The 25460-nt window shown below is 42.9% G+C and overlaps 1 protein-coding gene across 4 annotated transcripts; it reads left to right on the top strand.

Moving 5' to 3' along the window:
• The first annotated feature begins 1909 nt into the window (after positions 1-1909).
• Positions 1910-25438, top strand: LOC139581186 (choline transporter-like protein 1). Of its 4 annotated transcripts, none has more exons than XM_071410678.1 (16): positions 1911-2044; positions 3670-3759; positions 4935-5077; positions 10537-10673; positions 11742-11835; positions 12332-12501; positions 13326-13415; positions 13623-13789; positions 14222-14408; positions 14685-14853; positions 18019-18175; positions 19062-19145; positions 19272-19409; positions 20037-20273; positions 21105-21206; positions 22437-25438. In XM_071410678.1, the coding sequence occupies exons 1-16, from the start codon at positions 1928-1930 to the stop codon at positions 22458-22460; spliced, it is 2106 nt and encodes a 701-aa protein (XP_071266779.1). In that variant the 5' UTR covers positions 1911-1927; the 3' UTR covers positions 22461-25438. The 4 variants fall into 4 exon arrangements, with proteins under 4 accessions (XP_071266778.1, XP_071266779.1, XP_071266780.1 ...); XM_071410679.1 differs by lacking the exon at positions 1911-2044 and adding an exon at positions 2573-2932; XM_071410680.1 differs by lacking the exon at positions 1911-2044 and adding an exon at positions 3072-3510.
• The last annotated feature ends 22 nt before the right edge of the window (positions 25439-25460 follow it).

The following is a 25460-nucleotide window of genomic DNA, read 5'->3' as shown; positions in this document are numbered from 1 at the left end:
TTTTGTCGCACCTGGACTACTGTTCAGTAGTGTGGTCAGGTGCCACGAAGAGGGACTTGGGAAAATTGCAGTTGGCTCAGAACAGGGCAGCACGGCTGGCCCTTAAAAGTACACAGAGAGCTAACATTATGACATGCATATCAATTTCTCAATGATCAAAGTGGAAGAGACATTGACTTCATCATTACTTGTTTTTGTAAGAGGTGTTGACAAGTTGAATGTACCGAGCTCAGACACCCATGCATACCACACAAGACATGTCACCAGAGGTCCCTTCACAGTCCCCAAGTCCAGACCAGACTATGGGAGGCGCACAGTACTACATAGAGCCATGACTACATGGAACTCTATTCCATATCAGGTAACTGATGTAAGCAGTAGAATCAGATTTAAAAAGCAGGTAAAAATACACCTTTAGGAACAACAGGGACTGTGAAGAGACACACACAAAGGTACAGACACATGCATACACACACATTGTGATATTGTTGTATGGTGGTATTGAACATTTTGTGTTGTGGACATGTGGACCTGTGGTGCCAAGGCAGCAGCTAACGGGGATCCCTAATAAATACAAATACAAATTTCCATGCATAAAAGAGGAAACAGAATTGGATTATGACCTTTCCACTCTGCCAATCTGAATGGGAAACTCAGCTGGTTCAGAGGTCAACTAGGCCTACTCAAAGCTCAATAACTTATCAACACAGTAGCCAGGCTTCTGATCAGATAGAGCATATTCTCAGCAGACCACCTTCAACACTCTAATCAGAAAAGGGACAGTTCAAAGTTTGCAAGCCAAGTTGATATCATCCCATTATAGGCACCAGGAGAAATCTGCAGCGCATGCCTCACTCCCTTAATTAGTGTGAAATATGGGAAGAATGTATTAGTAATATTTGCAGAAGCCTAGTACTGTGAAACAAATATCAGTACAGAAAATGTAATGTTATTAACCACCAACATTTGGAGTACACTGATCTGTGACTGGCGACTCAATTCTTTCCAACTTACATTGCAGTAAATTAAAGGTCCAATGCAGCCATTTTTATCTCAATATCACATAATTTCTGGGTAAAAATTAAGTACCTTACTGTGATTGTTTTAATTGTAAATGGTCTAAAAGAAACAAAAGTATCTTCTTAGCAAAGAGCAACTGTCTGGGAGTGGTCTGAGTGGGGAGGGGAAAATGGAAAACTAGCTGTTATTGGCAGAGAGGTTTGGAACTCTCTTTCTTCTTGGTCTTTTAACTATTTTACCACAGGTAGGCCAAAACTCCATCCCACCAAAACAGGCTGAAATTTCACCACTGAATCTTTGACCAGTCCATCCATTTGACCTTTTGCTGCTGGGATTGGGTAACCCTACTGCTTTGCTGACTCCTCCAACGTTCAATGTTTTTCACAAGGTGTGACTGCCCTCTAGTGGTGGAAACGAAAATGGAAAGAAATTAAACCACTTCGTCACTCTGTACTGTACAAAGAGAAATCATCTACAAAATGATAACTCATCAAATGTTGCTCGTTAATCTATTTAAATTATGTACATTTCATTAAAACAAACACAGAGAACACTTCATCTGTTAAGAAATGTTTCGTCTACATTGTAGCCATACAGTTGATGATTAAAACATGGAAGGATAATCGAAAAGGACAAGGAAAACAAATCATTCACTTGTTATGAGGACACACACACCTCTACACTCCCTACATTTGAGAAAGGGGTGCCACCGGCTGAAAATGCACACTCACTCATTACAGCCTTACAAATAAAAACACCACGTGCATGCGCATACGCGCTCGCGCACACACCCACACTCACACACTACTCACTCTCTCCCTGGTACAACAGAAAACAATGGAACAAAGGCCCCTTTTTTTGCCCTCAGACTGCCATCTCCCTGCCATTGCTTTACACAGCCTAGAAGATGGAACAGAGAAGACCAACAAGCGGGTCTCAGCAAGGGAGGCCCAGGAAAAAGGTGGATAACCCGTATTTGGGGACAGACTACAGCATGCAGATAAGTCCTGGATACCGTATGAGAGTGAGGAAAAGCGTTAATATATCTTTGTGGGGAACTTTTGAGGAAAAGTTTTGGGAAAAGTGATTTGTGGTTATTTTTTCAGATTGAAAGACATTAGATACTGTATTAATTTAATTATGAGTTTGTCAACAAATGCATCTTTCAAAAACGAAATAGGCAGTTGATAGAATATTGATCAAGTAGTTTAGGCTAGAGCATCATCTCTTGGCTGATAAAAATGCATAAATGTATTAGACTCATGCCAATTTGGAATAAGATGAGTAGCAATTGTTATTCCATTGTGTTCATTTGAATTTGATAATCGTGACACAACATTTTGTTATTGGAACATGCCCACTTAGTTATTCTACAACCATTTAAAATTGTATTCTTAGTATTAATTAGGCCCACATCTCCAGTTTTCATAATTTCTTATAGCCTGTTATGTACCAGTACGTCATCATGTGTGGTCACAGTGGATGGACAGAAGGTGGGTAATACAACGACAAAGTGGCGCGTTTGGAAATCGCGCGCTCCGCCCAGCGTCCCGCCATCCTCCTGTTATCTAGTCGGGTGCCAAATGCGCAGGCTCAATGAGATGAATGGACGCTACATTCCTTTTCCGGCTGCACCTGCACAATCCCCCAGGAAGTGTGGTGCGATAAATCCTAAAGTATTAATCCCTTATACCTGGAGGAAGGAGACCGATATTAGTATGCATTTCGGATGGAATATACCATTTGTGTCGCCTTTCTAATCTACAGATCGCTTAAATCGGTGCTACGCAATTAATGCAGCGTAAACATAATACCGTTAACAAGTTTGGGTTATTGTTTTTCTTGTGCTGTAGCGTTGAGCTATTCGAAAATCGAACCCTGTCCTGCAATGGGATGCTGCGGTAGCACAGAGGTAAGATGCCGATATCCCCTACCCCTATGTTGCATTAATTGTTTTAATGTTGCAAATTGAACATAATGGAACGGAGATTAGGCGTCATTGTTGCGACCGCTGTCATCCAAGGACCATTCTCACCACCCCAGTCAGATTAGATAAGAAGCCTAGGCTATGTTCATCGGGGAAGGCTAGTGTAATCCTATTATTATCGAAACCGAAAATGAAATATTAGGCTATAGGCTGTAGCTTCATTATAATGGGACAATAATTTGTCTTATAGTTTTCTAGTGCATTACCACCGACATTTCGCACAGGCTACCGCTTGAAAGCAGTTTTGCATACCATAAATAGCTCGTGAGCACGGTTAGCCTTGTAAACAAACCTCACCTCTCGCAATGTGCGAGATTTGAAGCTATTGATCGGCGCCTTGACAATGAAGGAGAGAGTATGGTTAAATGTGATTGTTTTCAACGCAAAGTGTAACAACGTTTCTTTACAGTGGGCCACAAATAGCCTTTATCTACGAAAATTAGATGTCAAAGTGAAATTGCGGGGGACAAAGGAAGTCAGAACTTGGCCTAATGACATTCACGGTGACTGCTAGACGGGGCGCGTTCCATTGAGGGACATTTTTGTGGCATATGTGAAATAATATTTGTGTAGCCTACATTGTCACGATTTGAATTGACAAAGACGCCTATAGACGATTTGCTAATGTGGCACTGCCGATGTGTTGGTATTTTGTTTTCCAGAGGACAAAGAGAGAATGGAAACCCTTGGAGGATCGAAGTTGCACGGATATGCCGTGGTTCCTTTTATTTACTGTATTCTGCGTCGGAATGGTAAGTAGCCAGTATGCCGATTCATTTGACAGTTGCAAACAAAGAGCAATGTTAAAAACATAAACATATTAGTTAAAACACAAATACAAAGCTCACATCAACGAAAGTCGTTTAACTTGTCATGACACACTCTTTTTAAATGTCCAGCTGATTGATTGCCTGACAAGTGTCACCTGTGTCAGGTTGCAACACCGCATCAGTTCAGCCAATTAGCTACAAGCATGCAGACAATTAACACCTGCTGAAGTGTAAAATTGACGAGTACTTTGACTTTTGAGAATGGTTGACATATGGGAAAAATGTATGAAACAAACAAACCCATCTGAATAGATACATTTACCAGTCATTTTCACTGCTGTTGTGTTGTAAACACAAGTTAACATCATGCAACACTATCTATTACAGACATGGAATGATGTGTTTCTTGTTACATACAGTAGGGGTTTTCATCGATGTAAGCCTATTATTTAGGAATATCAGTATATTTTATATTTGCTACAGCATAGGCCTACTAGCCTATACTTAGAGTGAATATAACTTTTTATTTGAATCTGCAACTGAGTAAAGAGTGACTTGAAGAAAAATGTTGTAAAACACACACACACAAAAAAAACAAGGTTATGGCCCATGTTTCCACTCAAGCTTTTTGCATTTGAGTAGCTTTAGGTACCCGTAGCCAGTTAGCTGGAAATTGGCTGTTTCAAATCCCGATCCTGGCAAAGGAGGAAAAGTAGGAATTTATTTCAGATGGTTTCCATTGCCTACTGTTTTGCCTTTCAAGCAAGACACCTAATACACCCTAAATAGTTCCAGGGACACTGGCACTGCACAGCAGATGACCCTGTGCCTCTCCCAAAATGTCTGGTGTGTTTGGAGAGTAGAATAAGAATAGCTGTTGTAACAGATTGACAAATTAATTAGAATTCAATTTCTGTGATTTTAATGTGTACTTCAAAAAACACCAGTCACTTCAAGCTGCTTGGTCTGCAGGATTTGGCTGTTGGTGTTTTAGTGGTGCTTTTCATTAAACTATCCGTAAGCTTCGCAGTTAGACAGTCAGGATGGTACATTACATTTTATAGCTGTCAACAATACATTTATACACAATCATACCCCACTGTCACGCACACACAGTGTATTGAATTTGCTGCATTGAATGCTAATGCTTCTTTCAGGGGAGTATCTTTGGGTTCACCATTGCCACGGGGGGCGCAGCCCGCCTGGTCTTCGGATATGACAGCTACGGGAACACCTGCGGCCAGCGCAATGAGCAGATTGAAGGGGTCAGACTGAGTGGACTGGATCAGACGGACAAAAAGTGAGTCTTACTTTCTCACCCATCTTTCAATCTTACTCCACTCTCTCTCTCTCTCTCTCCTATCTTTTTCTCACCCAACTTTCACTCTTTTAGCTCAGCGGCAGTGCCATTTTGCCAAAACCCACCACTCTGTTTACAAATACAAATGTTAGGGTGAATTAGGCCATTATTGAGAAATGTTAAGAAATAGCTTTGCCCCGTTGCTCATTGGTTCAATAGAAATGTCAAAATTATATTTTACCCCTGGCCTATTGGAATCTAGCATAAATAAAACCTTGAATAAATATGCAGAGGCATAAGGACATTCTGTCACACTGAACTGTATGTACTTACTGCACACGCCGCCCTCTGGGAACACAGGTATTTCAGCCCACTTCAGCTGCATGGCAGGCTGATTACATTTGACTGACATTTGACTGGATTGACTGTGTTTAGTGCTTGGCTAGTGGTACAGACCTGTGAGTCATCAGCAGAGGGGCATTTATTTATTTTGGTTGTGCCGCTGAAGAGATATTAATGGCTTTGAAATCGCTTGGCTTGATGTTTTTCCCCTTAACGTTTGGATAGACTGATGAAAGAATGGAATATGGAATTGTTCATCATTTGAAAGCATGAGGCTAGTTCCTATTGAACACCCATGTTTGATTTTGATTTTATATGTTAATGTGCCTATGGATGTTAAGCGTTGTTTAAGGTTCTTTAAAGATTCTAAATGCAGAGGCATTTGCAGAGGCGCTGCCAATGTTTACAGACGTAAGTTATAGGTGATCATAGGGTGTGGATAACAAAAGTGGCTTTGTATCAGTTTGTGACTGTTAGTAAGTGAGCGGAGGAAGACGTTTCAGGAGAGGGTTCTGGCTGACACAAGGAGGACCCTGTCACCCAACACTCAGATATCATTGACTGGGAGTCTCGGTCTCTCTATCTGTTTTTCTTTCTCGCTCTCTTTTGCTCAATTTCTCTGTTTATCTGTATCTCTCTCTCTCTCTCTTTCGCTTTCTTTCCATACATCGTTGTTTACGGCTCTGTTTCTGCTGTCGGGTGGTCCCAGCACCGCCTTGTCTCCGCAACACTTGGCTCGGTCTCACCAGTGTTTCCCCTGTGTTTTCAGCAGCAGTGGCAGTTTGCAGGGTGGGGGGCGATGACGACACTGCTCGCTCTTCCTTTGGAACAACCACAAACTGGCTGACTTGAGCATAACACCCACACAGTTAATTTGTGTGCTGAACAGTCTTCAGTTCCATTTTAGAGTGGAGAGTTGTATCAACAATGAGTAAGCTGATTTCACTTGTAGTGTGTTCTTGATCCTTGTGGTAGTGTTGTGTAAAAACATGCCTGTGGGCAAGGCCATTTTGAAATGAATAGCTATAGGGATATTGGACCCTTTGTTGTACATGGCTATTGTGTTGATTGATACCCCCTTGACTAGCATGCCAGTTTGATAGTCACTCATTTGCCCAGTTTGAAATCATCCTCAAACCTCTAGTCCTGGGTAATTGTGTGTGTGTGTGTGTGTGTGTGTGTGTGTGTGTGTGTGTGTGTGTGTGTGTGTGTGTGTGTGTGTGTGTGTGTGTGTGTGTGTGTGTGTGTGTGTGTGTGTGTGTGTGTGTGTGTGTGTGTGTGTGTGTGTGTGTGTGTGTGTGTGTGTGTGTGTGTGTGTGTGTGTGTGTGTGTGTGACAGGCCCTTAAAAATGTATAGTGGCTTTATTCACTGAACTATTTAGAAATTCAACATCCTTTTGCCCTTGATGACCCTTTTCAGGCTCACTGGTTAGCTCCCAGTTGGTCACTGGCCTACACACAATACCCCATAATGTCAAAGTGGAATTCAGTTTTACATTTGTTTTTTTACAAAAAAATAAGAGCTGAAATGTCTTGAGTCTAAGTATTCGATCCCTTTTGTTAAAGCAAGCCTAAAGTTCAGTAGTAAAAATGTGTTTAACAAGTCACATAAGTTCCATGGACTCACTATGTGCAATAGTGTTTAACATGATTTTCGAATAACTACCTCATCTCTGTACCCCACATACAATTATCTGTAAGGTCCCTCAGTCGAGCAATGAATTTCAAAACGATTCAACCACAAAGACCAGGGAGGGTTTCCAATACCTTGCAAAGAAGGGCACCTATTGGTAGATGGGTAAAAAAAGCAGACATTGAATATTTAAAAAAAATATATTTTTATCTTACCTTTATTCAGCTAGGCAAGTCAGTTAAGAACAAATTCTTATTTTCAATGACGGCCTAGGCACAGTGGGTTAACTGCCTTGTTCAGGGGTGGAACGACAGATTTTTACCTTGTCAGCTCAGGGATTTGATCTTGCAACCTTTCGGTGACTAGTTCAACGCTCTAACCACTAGGCTACCTGCTGCCCCTTTGAGCATGGTGAAGTTATTAATTACACTTTGGATGGTGTATCAATACGCCCAGTCACTACAAAGATACAGGCATTCCAGTTACCGGAGAGAAAGGAAACGGTGAAAGATTTTTTTTTAAACGGTTAGTTTAATTTAGTGAAAATATAACTGAGAATGGATCAACAACATTGTAGTTACTCCACAATACTAACCTAATTGACAGTGAAAAGAAGAAAGCCTGTACAGAATAAAAATATTCCAAAACATGCATCCTGTTTGCAACAAGGTACTGCTGCAAAAAATGTGGCAAAGCAATTAAGATACAAAGTGTTATGTTTGGGGAAAACACAACACATTACTGAGTACCACTCTCTAAATTTTTGAAGTATAGTGGTGGCTGCGTCATGCTATGGGTATGCTTGTAATTGTTAAGGACTGGAGAGTTTTAAAATGATATATTTTTTTAAATTAACAGAATGGAGCTAAGCACAGGCAAAATCCAAGAGGAAAAGCTTTCCACCAAACACCGGGAGATGAATTCACCTTTCAGCAGGACAATAACCTAAAACACAAGGCCAAATCTACACTGGAGTTGCTTACCAAGAAAACTGTGAATGTTCCTTAGTGGCAGAGTTACAGTTTTGACTTAAATTTACAAAATAAATCTATGGCAAGACATAAATGGTTGCCTAGCCATGATCAACAATCAATTTAACAGAGCTTGAAGAATTTTGAAAAACCATAATGGGCAAATGTACAATCCAGGTTTGGAAAGCTCTTCGATACTTACCCAGAAAGAGTCACAGGTGTAATCGCTGCCAAAGGTGATTCTAACATGTATTGACTCAGGGGCTTATCTAATCAAGATATATATTAGTGTATTATAAAAAAAATTCTACAAATGTTATAATTTTTCTTCCACTTTGACAGAGTATTTTTGTCTTGATTGTTGACAAAAAAAATGACAAATCCATTTTAATCCCACAAAATGTGGCTAAAGTCCTGGGGTGTGAATACTTTCTGAAGGTACTGCAGCCTTTTGGCACTGGTAGAGGCATATAAACTTCTCACTGTGCGTTGTCTACAAACACGCTCGAAGAAATATACATTTTCAATATTGTTCCATGATGTTACAGTAACAAAAGCGAGTGCATGGGATTAACTAGTCAGATTCGCAGGGATTTGGTACTGAATCTCTGCTACTAGGCCCATTTTGTTTCTCTGTTTGTTTAGCTGAGAATCTGTTCCCTGTTCGTCATCACAATAATCGGGTTATCACGGCGCTACATCAACGAAATAGTGTGACTTTGACAGAACTTTGAGTTGATTAAATTGTGACTAATACAACATACTTTGTTTCCAGTCCATATTTTTCATGTCAGATTTATTTAGTTGGTATTACATGCTTTTAAATAGCATTTCCGGTTCGAACAGGAGTATCAGGATGGGTGCATACACATGGACAGGCGCTGTAGACTGAGATCACTGGATTAATGCTGGCCCCACCGTGTGTGTGGAAGATAGTTTCATTAGAAGGATGTTTTGTCAGTTTGGGGTTTGATAAGGTTGATAACAAGGAGAGAACTCATACACACACACACACACACACACACTTGCCCTATCGGCCGCAGAGGGTGTGAGTTTTGACTGACGGCACTTGCCTCAAGCGCAACCACCTGATGCCGAACTCCGCTGAGAATGCAGCTGTCATGGGATTCAATTAAGGACTACACAGCCGTCAATCCTGTTTCTCTCTCTCTGTCGCGCTCTGTGCTTCCCCTCCTCACTTCATAATCTCTCTTGGTAGATCTTCATGTCATTAGACAGAATAACACAGCAGTGGTCTATAAAGTACTGCTTTCTTGGTGGTAGTCAGAAATGGTTTGTCTGCAAGTTTTTGCCATTCTGTGGGCAAAAAAAAAAAAAAAAAAAGTCTTGCATCATTGGTGGGGTGGTTAAATGTAGGCCCAGTTGAGGTTGTGTTCAGTCCTGCCCTCAGCAACCTTTTACGTGACCTACCTGTGCGAGATATAGGCTAGTGTCACATAAGCTCTGACTTTGTTGTCACTATTGATCGCATTAAGGGATAACTGGTCAGGGTTTATTTGGCTAATACTGTTAAGCAGCTCCTCATTCAAAAGGCAGGGGCCAAACGTTGTAGGCCTATTCTTCTGGCCATGGCTGTTAGTTGATGATCCAGGATCAGTTTATCCAAGCCCGATCCTAACCTTAGCTGTTAGGAAGAACTGACCGCAAAGTCAAACTGCCCTCGACTATTCTGATCAATCCAGTGTGACTTGATTTTCATATCGATCTTCCTTTCAACCAGCATCAGTGCAAACCACTGAGCCAGCTTATGAATCACCAGAACAGTTCATTTGGACTACGTTCACTTTAGCCTGACCTAGACGTTTGTCTGGACCAGTGTAATTACACTGGCCTAGACATAGACTGGGCTTCACCAGTGTAGACACTACTGACTTCATTCTCCCAGCATAGTAATGTTTGTCTATGTATATTTTGTTCATTTTCAGCTTTTGTGTGCAACACCCAGGACAATTGCTCCTGCAAGTGTGTGTGTGTGTGTGGGCAGGCGAGGTGCCCACCCCGTAGTGTATAAAAGCACCAGACAGATGGACTACAGTGAAGGATTCTCTTATAAAAATGTCCTTGTTCCTTTCTCTCTCCATTCCACTTGCCAAGTCCCATGGACCAGTTCCAACAGCATCAGCAGCCAAAGGCTCTCTTGTCTCGTGCCATTTTTATCATATCTCAGTGAATAAGGTATTGTGGAGGCATTGTGCTTTGCTTTGTCCCCAAAACGACCAGGACATTGAGGGGAGGTGTAGGCTTCAGGACTTTCAGGTTATTTTGTGGCTTTTGTTTTCCCCTCTCAATATCACGTTCCCACGCCCACATTTTCACATTCCCTTCTTTCTCGTGACTCATTCCTCATATCGGTGATGAGGGAAATGGATTTTATTGATAAAGATCAGATAAACAAATTGCTGAAATTCTCACATCCCTTGTTACTCATTCCTTATGTAGGTGTTGATAAAGAACATGTCTTTGTCTTTTTTGTTGTTTGTTTCTGTCTGTAGATATGTGTTCTTCCTGGACCCGTGTAACATTGACATAGTGCAGAGGAAGATCAAGTCTATGGCCCTGTGTGTGTCCGTGTGTCCTGATGAAGAGCTGAAGACGTACCAGGACCTCAAGCGGTTTGCCATGCACAACGGTGAGTGAAGTGGGGGCCCCGAGTGAAACGGAGTGAACACTGTCAGCGGTACGCTTTTCTGCCGTCAAACCACACAAAAGCATAAGACTGACAGCATATTGAACCATTCACTGATTCTCTATTCCTCTCAGTAACTCTATTGGTCAGGCTGTGGAACCCAACACATGCAAGGTATTGATTTTGAAAATCTGTTTGTCGGTAACGGGCATGTCATGATTTGTTACGAATGGAAGCTCTTTTAGTCATCACAATCTCACACATCCATATGTTTTTTAGCACCACGAATCTTTAGATGAGAAGGCATAAAATCAACTCAAGACTGTCCCGTTGTTAGGAAAGAGTGGTATGAGGAGCTGGTGTTTCTCTTCTCCCATCACCAGAAGGCTACTAGGTCATCATTACTGCAGCCATCCATCACGTCATTGAGTGACTCACTGCCATCCTATGGAACGACAAACACTTTCCACAAACGGTGACATGCCCGTGACCCTGTGTGCCATCGACCCCTTAATACTGTTCTTTCTTTCTCACATACACGGTCTGGCACAGTGGGGGCACCTTGGCACATGTGGAGAGAGAACTAGATTAACAAAGGCACCATTAAGGACAATTCCACCCGTTGCTGTATGGGTTCTATTGTTTGTGCCATCCTAGCCCGTCCTTCAGCTAGGCTTGTGTGTCTACTGTCAGTACTGTATATACTTATCGTGACACACACACACTCCATGTATGCCCCCATGATAGACTGGACTGGGTTTATGTAACTTTGCTGTCTGAAGGGGTCTTGTGTTCTGATTCGACTGGCTGATTCTGAATTCCCGGGGCGGTGAGAATAACACCGTTAACGAGATTGAGGAAATGTGATTTCATCCGTCATTATGCATAACTTGCTCAGTTGCATAAAGGGGAAATGATGGAATCTGGATCAGGATATTTTGGTCTAGACACGATATTGTGCAGTAACTTTGATCACTTTTGGGGAGACTGAATTTCATTTAATGATCCTTGTGTTGCTTGGCGTGTTTTTATGGCTGCACTTTAAAAAATATTTGTCTCTCTTTCACTTAGGGTCGGAGTTGTGCTCCTACGAGCTAGCCGGCCACAAATATCCCAGCCTTCCAGAGAGGTTTGACAAATGTCCCAAACTTCCAGTTCCACCAAGGTAGGGAGACTTAACAATAGGGCTGCATTTCAATGTGTAATGCGATTATTATTTTTTTTCTCACTATTCTATATGTACTGAGATTTAATGTTCCAAACATATTGTTCACTATATGTCTGCTACAGAGAGATGAGAGAGCATGAGAAAATGAGTTTTGATCAGTCATGGAAATAAGTCCTCACTATTTAAAAAGGTGGAGAACAAGCAATAGGATGAAAAATACCAGAGTTTTGACGCAGGTACAGATCACTAACGCTACCTAGCGGAACAAAAAACGACAAATCAATACTTGAATTCAAAGTATCAATTTATTTAATTTAACTAATTGGTTATTTTCCCCCATCACTTATTTCAATAGTCTTAGACCGCTTCCGTTCCTTTTCTCATTCAGACCCATTAAAGGACTTTCACTTAACTAGTCATGTAGATGAGAGATTATTTTAGAGAACCTCCCAGGTCATGTGACATTTGACCTCTACTTCGCTCCATCCCACAGCAAATCTCTCCCGGTGTTTAACCGCTGCACGCCGGTGGACATCTCCTGCTATGCCAAGTTTGCCGAGGCTGTGGTGACGTTTGTGAGTGACAACAGCGTGCTGCACAGGCTGATCGCTGGTGTGATGGCCAGCAAGGAGATCATCGTGGGCCTCTGCCTGCTGGCACTAGGTGATGACCTCATCTGCAGGCGTTTGTTGTCAGCAGTATCTCAGGGGGAGGCTGGATAGGTATAAGCAATATGGTGACATCTCCACCAATCGGGGTTAAGGTTGAGCTACTGCCATTCCTATCCAATTATTTCAGATGGCGAGCCAGGGCAAGGGGATACGGGTAGTTTCTGGACAGGGACTCAGTCTGAACCCAGTGAGTGAATAACCTGACTCTTCATTGTATTTCTGGGGCCCACTAGTCTCTGAGCCTTCCCTAATGTGAGCCAGTAAAGAATAGGCCTGCATAGGAAACATCTGTCCTGCTCTAGTGCGTTCTGCTGATTTCTCCATATCGGTATGATGTGTCAGTACACAGGCAGTTACTGTAGGTCAGAGATGGATGGTGGAGAAACGCAGCGCTGGGCGGAAAATACAGCAATGTCATCACATCTTTGAGTCTCCCTTGAGACTGTAGGCCCTCTTTGGAATGAGAGGAAGAAGGCTTGAAGGTAAAGGGCATGCCATTTGAGCCAGGAACTTGTCCATTTGGGAGTTAAAGCTGACACCTTCAGAGTACATGTGGGTTAGGGTTGGACAAAGTTCTCCTATGTGTCGATTCAAGGACATTATTATTTTTTTTTTTGTATGCTTCCAATGGCGGAAGGAAAAGGATTTGAATATTGTGAGCTGATCCTTACTTGGAAGTCCCGAGTGCTTATTCATGATCAGTTTTGATGTTTTTTGTGGGGGGGGGGGGTTGAGGCCGAGGGCAGGGTTAGCTGATACTAGATCTGTCTTTTTAAAGGTTAGTTTAAGTGCTGTTGTGCCTGTGTTTTGCTGCAGTTCTCTCCATGATCCTGATGGTGATCATCCGCTACATCTCTGCTGTGCTGGTCTGGATCCTCACTGCCACGGTGGTCCTGGGCTCTCTGGGTGAGCTCACTTCCTGTCTCTCCTGGCCAGGGTTTTGATCAATCAAGGAGAACTGAAAACAATGACAGAATGAATGTTAAGTGCAACCCTGCCCTAACCCTGCCCTATGATAATTCTTGGCTGTTCCTCTTTGCATTTAGCAGTGTGCAGCTAGCTGATCAATCTGTCAATGATGCAGCAGCTTAAAAGCAGTCTGTTTTTCTGTAGGGGGCACAAGCATCCTGTGGTGGCTGTACATAGACCACCGGTTAACTGTCAACGAGACCATATCTAAAGAGACTGCAGATACTGAAGATGCTAAGGAGGAAGCTGAGATGTCTAGGGACAAAGCCCAGGCGCTGCTGGTGTATGCCATCGCTGCCACCGTATTCACAGTGAGTCTAGTTAGTGTTTGTGTTTGGGGTGAAAGGGAGAATGGGGGCAACCAAGCGTTGTACATTGTGGGTGGGGTGTTGTGACATTTTGGGTTGAATGTCTAGTGCTGCTTTGAAATCTCAAACTCCTGGCACTGCCCACTTTATTTTATTTGTTATTTTATTTTTTCTTACCCTCTCCTCCTCGTTGACTCTTTCACCTTCCTTTCACTCTCTCTCTCTCCTCTTGGCTGTCTTCCATTTTGTTTTTGGCTCTCTCACCCTTTGTCTTCCGGTCTCTTGTCTTCCCATGTCCCACCTTGCTCTTTTCTCTTCACTCACTTGCATCCTTTTCCCTCCTTATCTCTCTCCCTCTCTTTCTACCTCTGATAGTCTGCTTGATTATCCCCTTCCTCTCTTCTGTTGTCTCATCCTCTGATTCACTCTCTTCAGGTGATCCTTCTCCTGCTGATGCTGTTCATGAGGAAGCGTGTGGCGCTGACCATCGCCCTGTTCCACGTGGCCGGCAAGGTGTTCATCCACCTGCCGCTGCTCACCCTGCAGCCCTTCTGCACCTTCCTGGCCCTGCTCCTCTTCTGGCTCTACTGGAGCCTGGTGCTGCTCTTCCTTGGGACTACCGGTGAGGGAGGGTGTCCGGGACGGGGAAAGGGCAGTGGTCCTTTTTTGAATGTGCTTGAAGTGAAAAAGGGAGGGAGAGGAAAAAGGGAGGTATAAATAGGAGAGGGAAGGGGAATGAAAACAGGAGAGAGGGAAAACCTCTTTACATAGGTAAGTGATTCATTCCAACACGACAGGACACTACACTAGTATGGTTCAGTTCACTGGGTTGGCCTTATTCAGGAACTTTTCCATACTAGTCCCGACCACTAGACTGAGTCTGACATGTCCCCCTCAGGGAACCCGGTCCAGAACGAGGAGACGGGTCTGACAGAGTTCCGGCTGACTGGGCCTCTGCAGTACATGACGTGGTACCACGCTGTGGGCCTCATCTGGATCAGTGAGTTCATCCTGGCCTGCCAGCAGATGACTGTAGCTGGGGCTGTGGTCACGTACTACTTCACAAGGTCTGCTTCAGAAATGTTTTCATGATTTATGTACACATGTATGTTTATTTGATAGGATATTGGCTATAATCATGCTTAAATCAAATCAAATTTGTCACATACACATGGTTAGCAGATGTTAATGCGAGTGTAGCGAAATGCTTGTGCTTCTAGTTCCGACAATGCATTAATAACCAACGAGTAATCTAACCTAACAATTCCTCAACTACTACATTATACACACAAGTGTAAAGGGATAAAGAATATGTACATAAAGATACATGAATGAGTGATGGTACAGAACGGCATAGGCAAGATGCAGTAGATGGTATCGAGTACAGTATATACATATGAGATGAGTAATGTAGGGTATGTAAACATAAAAGTGCATAGTTTAAAGTGGTTAGTGATACATGTATTACATAAAGATGGCAAGATGCAGTAGATGATATAGAGTACAGTATATACATATACATTATATTAAGTGGCATTGTTTAAAGTGGCTAGTGATACATTTTTTATCAATTTCCATTATTAAAGTGAGCTGGAGTTGAGTCAGTATGTTGGCAGCAGCCACTCAATGTTAGTGGTGGCTGTTTAACAGTCTGATGGCCTTGAGATAGAAGCTGTTTTTCAGTCTCTCGGTCCCTGCTTTGATGCACCTGTACTGACCTCGCCTTCTGGATGATAGCGGGGTGAACAGGCAGTGGCTCGGGTGGTTGTTGCCCTTGATGATCTTTATGGCCTTCCTGTGACATCGGGTGGTGTAGGTGTCCTGGAGGGCAGGTAGTTTGCCCCCAGTGATGCGTTGTGCAGACCTCACTACCCTCTGGAGAGCCTTCCGGTTGTGGGCGGAGCAGTTGCCGTACCAGGCGGTGATACAGCCCGACAGGATGCTCTCGATTGTGCATCTGTAGAAGTTTGTGAGTGCTTTTGGTAACAAGCCAAATTTCTTCAGCCTCCTGAGGTTGAAGAGGCGCTGCTGCCCCACAACGCTGTCTGTGTGGGCTTAGAAACAATATTTGATTTTATTGTCCGCTTGTCACAAAAATTTGCTTAACCCATAAATACCTTTTTTCTTTTTTAATCATTTTTTTATCACAGAGATATATAGAAATTAAATTTGTCAATTTAAAGTTCTCTGCCCCCCCTCTCACTGTCGCTTCCATTTAATTTACTCTTAATTTATAATTTTCTTGAAGATTGTTTTTCTTACTCATAGTAGTTAATACAAACTGAAATCCATGAGCATACAAAATATTAATGATGAGAGCAACAAAATAAAAAAAGAAGCTAAAAAAAGAAGTCGATGCCGTGCGTTCTTAAAGGTCCTGCACAGTCATCCTATTTCCCAAGTAAAAATAGTATGACCAAGCATCATATTTTAACACTGTTAAAATGCTCTGAATTGAAGAAATTATACCCTTTCATCTCTCTAGCTATCAGAAAGCCTGAAAGAACAGGCTGAGTGGACCGGGAGATTATATTCCTATGAGCTGACTTTGACTGACCACTCTTTGAAACGCTCTTGTGGTCGTTGCCAGGTAAACAATGGGCCACGTCATTCCGAGCCCAAATAGTATACTGTACCTCAACCCATTTTTCTCTGCAAAATGCTGTCATGGTCAACAGAGATGATCATGGACTGTTGGATGCCAGACAAACAGCAGCAATACTCAATTGCATTTCTATTGTTTTGTAACTAATTACATAATGCAGTAGTACCTTCCCCTTTTGCCCTCTGAACAGCCTCAATTTGTCTGGACATGGACTCCACAAGGTGTCGAAAGCGTTCAACGGGGATGCTGGCTCATGTTGACCCCAATGCTTCCCACAGTTGTCAAGTTGGATGGATGTTCTTTGGATGGTGGACCATTCTTGAAACGCACGGGACACTGTTGAGCGTGAAAAGCCCAGCAGCGTTGCAGTTCTTGACACAAACCATTGCGCTCGGCACCTACCGTTTCCCGTTCAAAGGCACTTAAAATGTTTGTCTTGCCCAATCACCCTATGAATGGCACACATACACAATCCATGTCTCAATTGTCTCACGGCTTAAAAAAATCTATATTGAACCGGTCTCCTCCCCTTCATCTACACTGATTTGAAGTGGATTTAACAAGTGTCATCAATAAGGGATCGTAGCTTTCACCTGCTCCGTCTGTCATAGAATGAGCAGGTGGTCTTAATGTTTTGTGTATAACTCCTATTTTGAATTTAATGTAATATATTTTGTTCTTGTCTAACTGTTCTGTATTTGTACGTTTTATGTACACCCCAGGAAGAGTAGCTGCTGCATGTGCAGTAGCTAAATGTAAGTCTCTTTGGGTAAGAGCGTCTGCTAAATGACTAAAATGTCATTGTGATGGAGATCCTAATAAACAAAACTACTCCTCAGTATAACTGGAGGGTGCGGCATGCTCTTCTGAATACGCTCCAGGTCATCAGAGTGGGCTTGGGTCAGTGAGCTGTGCCAAGCAGGATCGGCATACTCCAGGATGTGGCGCATGTAGCCGGTGTAAATGCTCACAAGGTCTTCCTGTGGCACATGGAACCTTAAGGCGTCGAAGGAGAAAACGTGTATATATATATATTTTTTTCATTATAATAGTAGCAACCTGCTCGCCCCATTGTAAGACCTTCTGTACCGTTCCCCTGTAAAATGTTCATGCTATCACACACTGGGCTTCTGGCCCTCGATCCGGAGAGGGCATGGGACAGGTGGATTTCCTGTGAAGGACACTGATAGGACCTTACACTTGGCAGGGTTCAGTGACGTTCTGCTTGAATGAGCCCACGTGTCGAATTTGTTCGGGGCCTGCTGTGGTGTGCTGAGGGAACCTGTTGTGCACGTGTGGACCAGATTTTAGATCGCCAACATATTTCCACCTACTGTCGATGACCCAGGGACGTGCAGTCAATGACCGCAAGGAAGATGAGAAGGGCCCAGAAGAGTTCCAGGAGGCACGCCTTCGTTCAGCTCCTGACAGGCTGTCTCGGTAGTGTACCTGTTTGCGGCCGGTACAAAACGGCAGAGCCACGCTGTGAGGGGGCAGGTCTGACACCCAGTCCAATGGCCACGGGTTGGTGGCTTTTTGTCAAAGGCCTCGGAGAAGTCAGTGGTGACGAGGGTGATTTATGGTATTCTCTCTCCCTCTACCCTTCACCCCCCCCCCCCCATTTCAGGGACAAGAACAAGCTGCCGGTGACGCCCATCCTGTCGTCAGTGTTGAGGCTGATGAGGTACCACCTGGGCACCGTGGCCAAGGGCTCCTTCATTATCACCCTGGTCAAGATCCCACGCCTCTTCCTCATGTACGTCCACAACCAGCTCAAGGGCAAGGTACACGCACCGTTTACGCTCTTCTTTCTCTCTTCCATTTCCCTCAAAGACAGTCTCATTTTATTAATAAAATAATAAATAATAAAATGCTGTCCTGAGTGATGTGCAAGCTAATCAAGGCTAGCTTTTTGGCTTGTCAACAGTAGATTGAAATTGCAGTCGAAATTGCAGTCACAATCAGTTGTTGTGACATGGCATCGGCTATAATGACTTATGACGCCTATCTTCGGTTGATCCGTTTAGGACAGTTTACAGAAGAAAATAGAGGGAAAATGTTTACAGTTTAACTCTGCATAGGACTTTGCAATATTTTAGGTTCAGAGAGCTGTTAGGGTTTGGTACGGTGCTGCCTATTCTTTTAATTAAAATTATTATTATTTTTTTTTTTTTAGGGTTGTTGGTTTGGATCATAAATGAGACATAATAACTAGATTTGAACTGTTACTCATTTAGGATAAACACATCTGGTAACCACATTACGATATTATTATCATGCTATTTCTTATAGGTATTTTTGCTTTATTCTCCTTGGTGGGTGACGTAAGCTAGTGTCTTGTCCTTAGCCTGCTGTTTGTTGTCACGCCCCAAGTGTTGTTCATTGACTTGATCAATGGAGAGACACACTGCAGCACACTGAATTGAAGGGATAAATTAACATTAGAGCTCTGAGAGGGGAGGTAACTTTACCTGAGTGATGCTCCGAAAGAGAGCTGCAAAGTTCGGCACGGCAATCTGACTTTGGGTCTACGTCTGCTTCTCTTTTGGTTTAGCATTGAGATGTAAGACAACCAAGTTCTGGAGCTCTGCGGGGAACATTTTTCAAATCGATTTATCATTTTATTTTTTTAAGTAGTGCACCTCGGATACCTCTCTCTCTCTCACACAGGAAAATGCATGTGCTCGCTGCATGTTGAAGACCTGTATCTGCTGCCTGTGGTGTTTGGAGAAGTGCCTCAACTATTTGAATCAGGTAGGTGCTCTTTCTTTCCCCCTAATTGGATCATTGTAAGTAAGGATGGATGAAGAGATGTTTTGTATCCAGCTTGTTTGCTGTAGTGACTGTAGTCTCTCTCGCTCTCTGTGTGTGTGTGTGTAGAATGCGTACGCGGCGACAGCCATCAACAGTACCAGTTTCTGTACGTCGGCGCGCGACGCCTTTGTGATCCTGGTGGAGAACGCTCTGAGGGTTGCGGCCATCAACGCTGTTGGAGACTTTGTCCTTTTCCTTGGCAAGGTGAGGGGGCTGCTGGGATAATGGAGGGCTTCAGAGTAGTGGACATTCATCTATACTTACAATGGATTTTTGTATTTTACCCCCCTTTTCGATCTTGTCTCATCGCTGCAACTCCCCAACAGGTTTGGGGAGGCAAAGGTCGAGTCATGCGTCCTCTGAAACATTATCCGCTAAATCGTGCTTAACACCTACCCACTTAACCCGGAAGCCAGCCGCACCAATGTGTCGGAGGAAACACGTTCAACTGACAACCGAGGTCAGCCTGCAGGCACCCGGCCCTCCACAAGGAGTCGCTAGAGCGCATTGAGCCAAGTAAAGCCCCCCCCACCCAGTCAAACTCTCCTCTAACCCGGATGACGCTGGGTCAATTGTGCGCCGCCCTATGGGACTCCCGATCGCGGCCGGTTGTGTCACAGCCTGGGAATGAACCTGGGGCTGTAGTGGCGCTGTGCCACTCGGGAGTCCCCCTTTACAATGGACTTTTTAAGAATGAAGCTGTTTCAAGAATTAAAATGGGGTTTACTTTTTTAAGAGGATGGCACTGTATTAATGCAGGATGTAACTAATGCAGTCAGTCGTCATCATGTCACTGATGCATATCTTCTGTGCGTGTGTGTGTGCGGTCAGATCCTGATCGTGACTTCCACAGCGTTCGCCGGCGTACTGCTGCTTAACTACCAGCGGGACTACGCAGAGTGGGTCCTCCCCCTCATCATCGTCTGCCTCTTTGCCTTCCTGGTGGCCCACTGCTTCCTGTCCATGTTCGAGATTGTGGTGGACGTGCTCTTCCTCTGCTTCGCCATCGACACCAAATACAATGACGGCACACCGGGCAGAGAGTTCTACATGGACAAAGCCCTGATGGTAAGCTACGCGAAGATATGGTATACTGGTGGGATTTAAAAAATACAAATATGTATCTATTTGCACATGTGTGGTTTTGTTTATTGAGCAATTCTCATGACCATAGAACGGTATTCAACCATTGTTGGTCCATGTCAGGTTTATCTATGCAAAAAAATGTATTATAGTGTTTGAGTCCTACTGTTCATTTGAGTTGTTGAACACACTGTTTCTTTATCTTTGTATCTTCCCCCTCAGTACATGCATCTTTGGATGCTCCATTTATCCTACAACTCAAAATCATCCAGGGATGAACATGTATTCAAAATGTGGCATTGAAATTATTTTCTTCCGTAACCTTATGCTCTTCTTTTGGGAGGGCTGTCAGCACACTTGTCAGGCATATCAGGGGGGGAAAAAACTCACAAAATATGCAAAGTGACTTGTTTCATGTAGCACACAACCTTGAACATTTAATGAGAGGTAGTGGGAGAAATCAGAAGGGAGCCTTCTTGACTGGAGTTCTCTGGATGGATGTTTAAAAATGTAGAAGCTGAAAGGAAATTGAAAATATTCTTTGTTTGGGACTCGGCAGTAGCTCCAATGTATTAATTTTTTAATATATAAATGGCCCAGTTAGAAATGTTAGGTTTAGGATGATATAAGCTGCAATACGCAACTTATGTGGCACTCATAAGTAATATAGGTTTTTCCTTTGAAACTTAAGTACCAAGGATTCTGTGGTTTAATGATGAAGGAAATGCATTCGTATGGTAAATGAAGCGTATATTAACTGACACGGGTGCGTTTCAGCACATGGTATGTGACATTGCTTTCCATTCCCCCCTGCAGGAGTTTGTGGAAAACAGCAGGAAGCTGGAGCGGGTGGCGGAGCGAGGGCGGAGCCGGCCCACTGAGGTGGTGTCGGTGGAGGGGGCGGAGATGAAGCCCATGGTGAGTGACAGCGGAGGGGGTGGCGACGTGGGCGGAGAAACTGAGGCGGTGGGCTGGGGCTTAGATGGAGGCGGAGGAGAGTGGGAGGAGCTGCAGGAGTTCCATGTGTATTACCTCCTGGCAGGGGTGCTGGTAGACTGGGCCCTGGGGGAGCAAAGTACCGTGGTCCCCTTGATCCTCTGCCTGACTGAGGACATGGTCCTCTTCTTCTTCGTCTACCTGCCCACCTCCACATTCTTCCTCTTCGCCACGCTGCTCCAGAAACCCTCCCCCGCTGTCGTGCCTCAGCCACAACCGAAGCCACCTAAACGGTCTTCTTCGCATGCTAGCTAACGCATGCTATCTAATGCACAACCACGGCATCCCCCTCACCCCTACTAACTATTTTCTCACCTAACTATTCAATCCCTTTCAGTTTTTTTTTCTCGCCTGTCATCTCCTGGCTATCTTGAACCTGAAGTGTACATTTTGTTAGTTATTTTTGTTGCCTTTTCATCACCATGGTGCTTTTTGGTAGAGAAGGACATGTCTGGTAGTGCAGATAATCAGCTGTCAGCTTAGAAAGATGTGGGGGCAAATGAACACAAAGGAACTGTACGAAATGAACAGTCCGCCCCCCCAAAGTAAACAGCAGTGAGCAACAACAATGCCAGTTTTTATTCTGCAATGCTAAAAGGGACCGATGGGGAGATGGATGTATGACTCATATTTCCCATCTAATGTACCGTGCTACTGGATTTCCTGCCGGAATTATTTAGACAGCTGTTAGGAGCTACTGATGTTGCCAACTCTGTTTACTTGTAGATTTGGCCTTTTCTTATCTCCTAGATACACTCAGATAGCATTATGGGTAAAATTATTCTTGTAATTTGGTAGTTATAGAGGTAGTATCTCCCCCAATAGTTTAAAGTAATAAGCTATGTATATTTGTCATAATGCACAATCAGTGTTGATAACAGCAGCAATTCAGCTTTTACACAAGGATACACAGGTGTATCCCTCAGTCCTCCTCTGAATGTCCAGCCTTCAGGGCACAAGATGGATCCCCTAACCTCCTCACCATTCCACTGCGTGGTGTCCATTTTCTTTTCTGTAACTTCTTGTCCATTTTTTACAATTATTTTTGAAATGGATCTAACCCTTTTTTTCACCCATTCCATAATTTAAAAAAAAAGACTGCATGCGATACTGTGAATGGAGTAATAACACTTGAATAACTTTGCTTTCCAGGCTCCAGGAACAAGTTCAGCTTGACCAAAATCACCTAATGGGACTTTTTAAAAAGACATTCCAAAATGTTTATTTTTACCAATGTGTAACATGTTTACTATGGTTTCACTCCAGGGAATACAATATTTTAATAAGAAACTGTAAAAAAAAAAAAAAACGATGTAATGAAGCACTTTATATTGAAGCCCTGCATATTTTAAAAGGCTGATGCATTTTTCGTAGTGATGTCCTTTTTTATAAGACTAAAAAAATAATTGCCATCTAGTCGAACACACAGTACTAAAATGTATTGAAACACTTTGGGTTGGACATTTGTCATGCAATGATATAGCACTTAGATGTGTGTTTTTAATCAACCACTGAAACTTAAGTACGTTAGACTCACGTTTGCATTTGAATTGTGCGCCATGTAAGAGTTTTTGTTTTGAAAGTAGGTGTATTTTTTACCTGATTGCAGTGTACTTTTGAAAGTTATTTTTTTTTCTCTTCCCCAAGGCTGGCTGTGATTTTTATTTATTTTTCTTACATTTTTGGGATGTACAGAAACCGAGGATGCGATCATACAACTGTGTAACAGCAGGGGGAAGACCACTTCTAGTTCCCATGGTTTGGAGGGACGCAGAGACAAAGTTACTGCCGATTGGAAGTTTATCCCCCTTACACCTAGACACTTCTTCTTAGATATACAAGGGACCATGAGAAGTTTCTAGGTGTAGGGACTAGGGCTGTGGCGGTCATGAAATTTTGTCAGCTGGTCTCATGGTAATTGACCATTATTTAACATGAACATGTTTAGCATCTCCTGGCTTCCATGCATAGCCTACAAGCCACTGATGCAGACCTTTGGAACATCAACATTTAAAAAAAGTATAAATCTATTTAATATAGCCTACAGGTCTAAATAAACATGATACAAAGAAAATGTAGTCTATTTCAGAAGAACAGAATAGCATACTCTGAATTGTCCTTATGTTTAGCCCTGATCTAGCTATGCTACACTTCACTAGTGTACCTACTAGGTACTAAGGGTTCATTTTTTGAATTGGACATGACATTAACAGAGAACTATCCAGAAGGCTGCAAAGTCTGTTGCTTTTCTTAGAACTCAACCAATTGTGCCCTAGTTTATTGATTCACTTGGTTTATTCATCAAACCAGTCAGTCTTTATTTGGATCGATGGACATTTGACCTAATTGGAGTCCTCTTCCACTGTTGTGGGAAGTCTCAGTAGAAAGCAAACTCAGACTTTGTAGCCCTCAAGCAATAACGCAACACCGTCAGTATTTACCACTACAAAAATGTCTTCCTACTTGCACTACAGTTTTTCAAGACAAACGGTCCTGGCATAGCGATAGCATCTCTGTGATGTTAGGTGAGGGGGACACAAACTCGCACTTTGCCTTAACCGGTTCCATAGGCTGCGCCCACTATGTTATTGGTTAGTAATGTGACTCCCATAAGGGTATAATGGGGGTAGAAGTGCTGTAAGCCTTAAAGTCCCCTCTTCTTTTTGCAGTAGATTTGTGTATTTGATACCTAGAGCACTGAATCCATCGATGCGACTGAAGAACTGTCCCCCCTTTTTATTTTATTGATCTTCTAAGTCAGAAAATGCCACCTTTGTTTATGTGAAGGGGTTCAGAATGGTATGAATTGCACATTATGTTGTATGCAGTTATTTTGTAATGGGAGTTTAATAATGTGTTGACAAGACTGAATAGTATTCTAAAATTAAGTGATCCTGGTGGATATTTTCATTGTTGTTGATTGGAGAGGTGGCTGTGACTGTTCACATAACCTTTCATTTTCAGCCTCTCCTGTGAGCGAACAAGCGCCAGCCGTCCTTCACAAAAACAATGTTTCAAGATAGGAAAACTAAAGTATTTTGGTAAGCTTTTCTCCAGGTATACACTAGACCGTACAATAGAATTTACCCAGGAAATATTAAGAGCATGCATGTAAAGGTCAAACCGAATCGTCGTTGGCACAAATCTAATGCGCATAGCATGTTAAGAATTGCACCAAGGTGGTATTCATTTCAACGCTGAGATCAATTTAAGATATCTGTTAAAATAGTTAAATGTCTAGCTTGGTCAGTCAGTACAATTTAGAGCTTTTTTCAGAGGACAGAACTTTCCCTAAAAGACGTATAGTGCAATCAAGAAATCCACTTATGACACAGGGCATACTACTGATAACTCGGCAATTATCTGGGTATGTGTCCATTATAGAAGACCAAGATTATAACTGAGGGACACACTACATCGGGCACTACCAGGCATAACCCACGCCGTTCTGTTTGCCAGGCATAACCCACGCCGTTCTGTTTGCCAAACTCTACCAGTCGACGCACACAATGGGAAACTCAAACACTGACAACTTGGACAGAGACGTTGTTGTGCTAAATGGGGGAACACTGATTGTGTGTTTTATTTTTCTTTCAAACATTTTATTCGCCTGTAAAGCAAGCTGCTCTGCCAACAGCGGAGACGCGAGGCTTGATTTGTCAGCTTCTATTGCCGCGCGGCAGAAAGCCCTACTACTTGGAAGAGCCAATATTGTTAAAGCCAGTAGCTACTCAAAACGATGGACCATAAACAACCTGCATGTTTTCCGTCCCGGTTTTATTCTCGCTCCCTTTTTAGAGCGAGCCATCAATATGTTGGGTGTGAATATTACGGCATTAGATCCACGTGACTTAACACTGACTTTACTGATAGAACAATAGCTTTACTCGGCAACAAAGCCACTGTTTTTCGAGATGAGTCAACCTCTTCTTCGTTCTTGGAAACAAACTGCGCGTCTATTCTTGTCACACAGGAATGGACAATTACTAGAAAAAGATACTTATGAATAGGCAACATCAGTTTAATTGTCTGGTAACATAAGCTTTTAGCTATTTCTCTGCGGTAAGGTTGTTTAACATTGGACAATGTTTGATTTTTATATTTATTATGTATGTATATTTGTTAAAGATGAAGGTAATAAATTGGAAAATGTACACTTGTCGTTGACTGTCTTAA

This window comes from Salvelinus alpinus, chromosome 7, assembly GCF_045679555.1.
Source record: "Salvelinus alpinus chromosome 7, SLU_Salpinus.1, whole genome shotgun sequence".
Taxonomy (NCBI): domain Eukaryota; kingdom Metazoa; phylum Chordata; class Actinopteri; order Salmoniformes; family Salmonidae; genus Salvelinus; species Salvelinus alpinus.
Note: the sequence above shows the minus strand (reverse complement) of the source record. Positions and strands in the feature narration are given on the sequence as shown.

Bases quoted from the DNA above. Each gene is read 5' to 3' on its own strand.
- LOC139581186 (XM_071410677.1), top strand. From the start codon at position 1,928: ATGGAACAGAGAAGACCAACAAGCGGGTCTCAGCAAGGGAGGCCCAGG. The intron at 11,836-12,331 runs GTAGGGAGACTT...TCCATCCCACAG, and splicing joins AAACTTCCAGTTCCACCAAG to CAAATCTCTCCCGGTGTTTA. The intron at 19,146-19,271 runs GTAGGTGCTCTT...GTGTGTGTGTAG, and splicing joins GCCTCAACTATTTGAATCAG to AATGCGTACGCGGCGACAGC.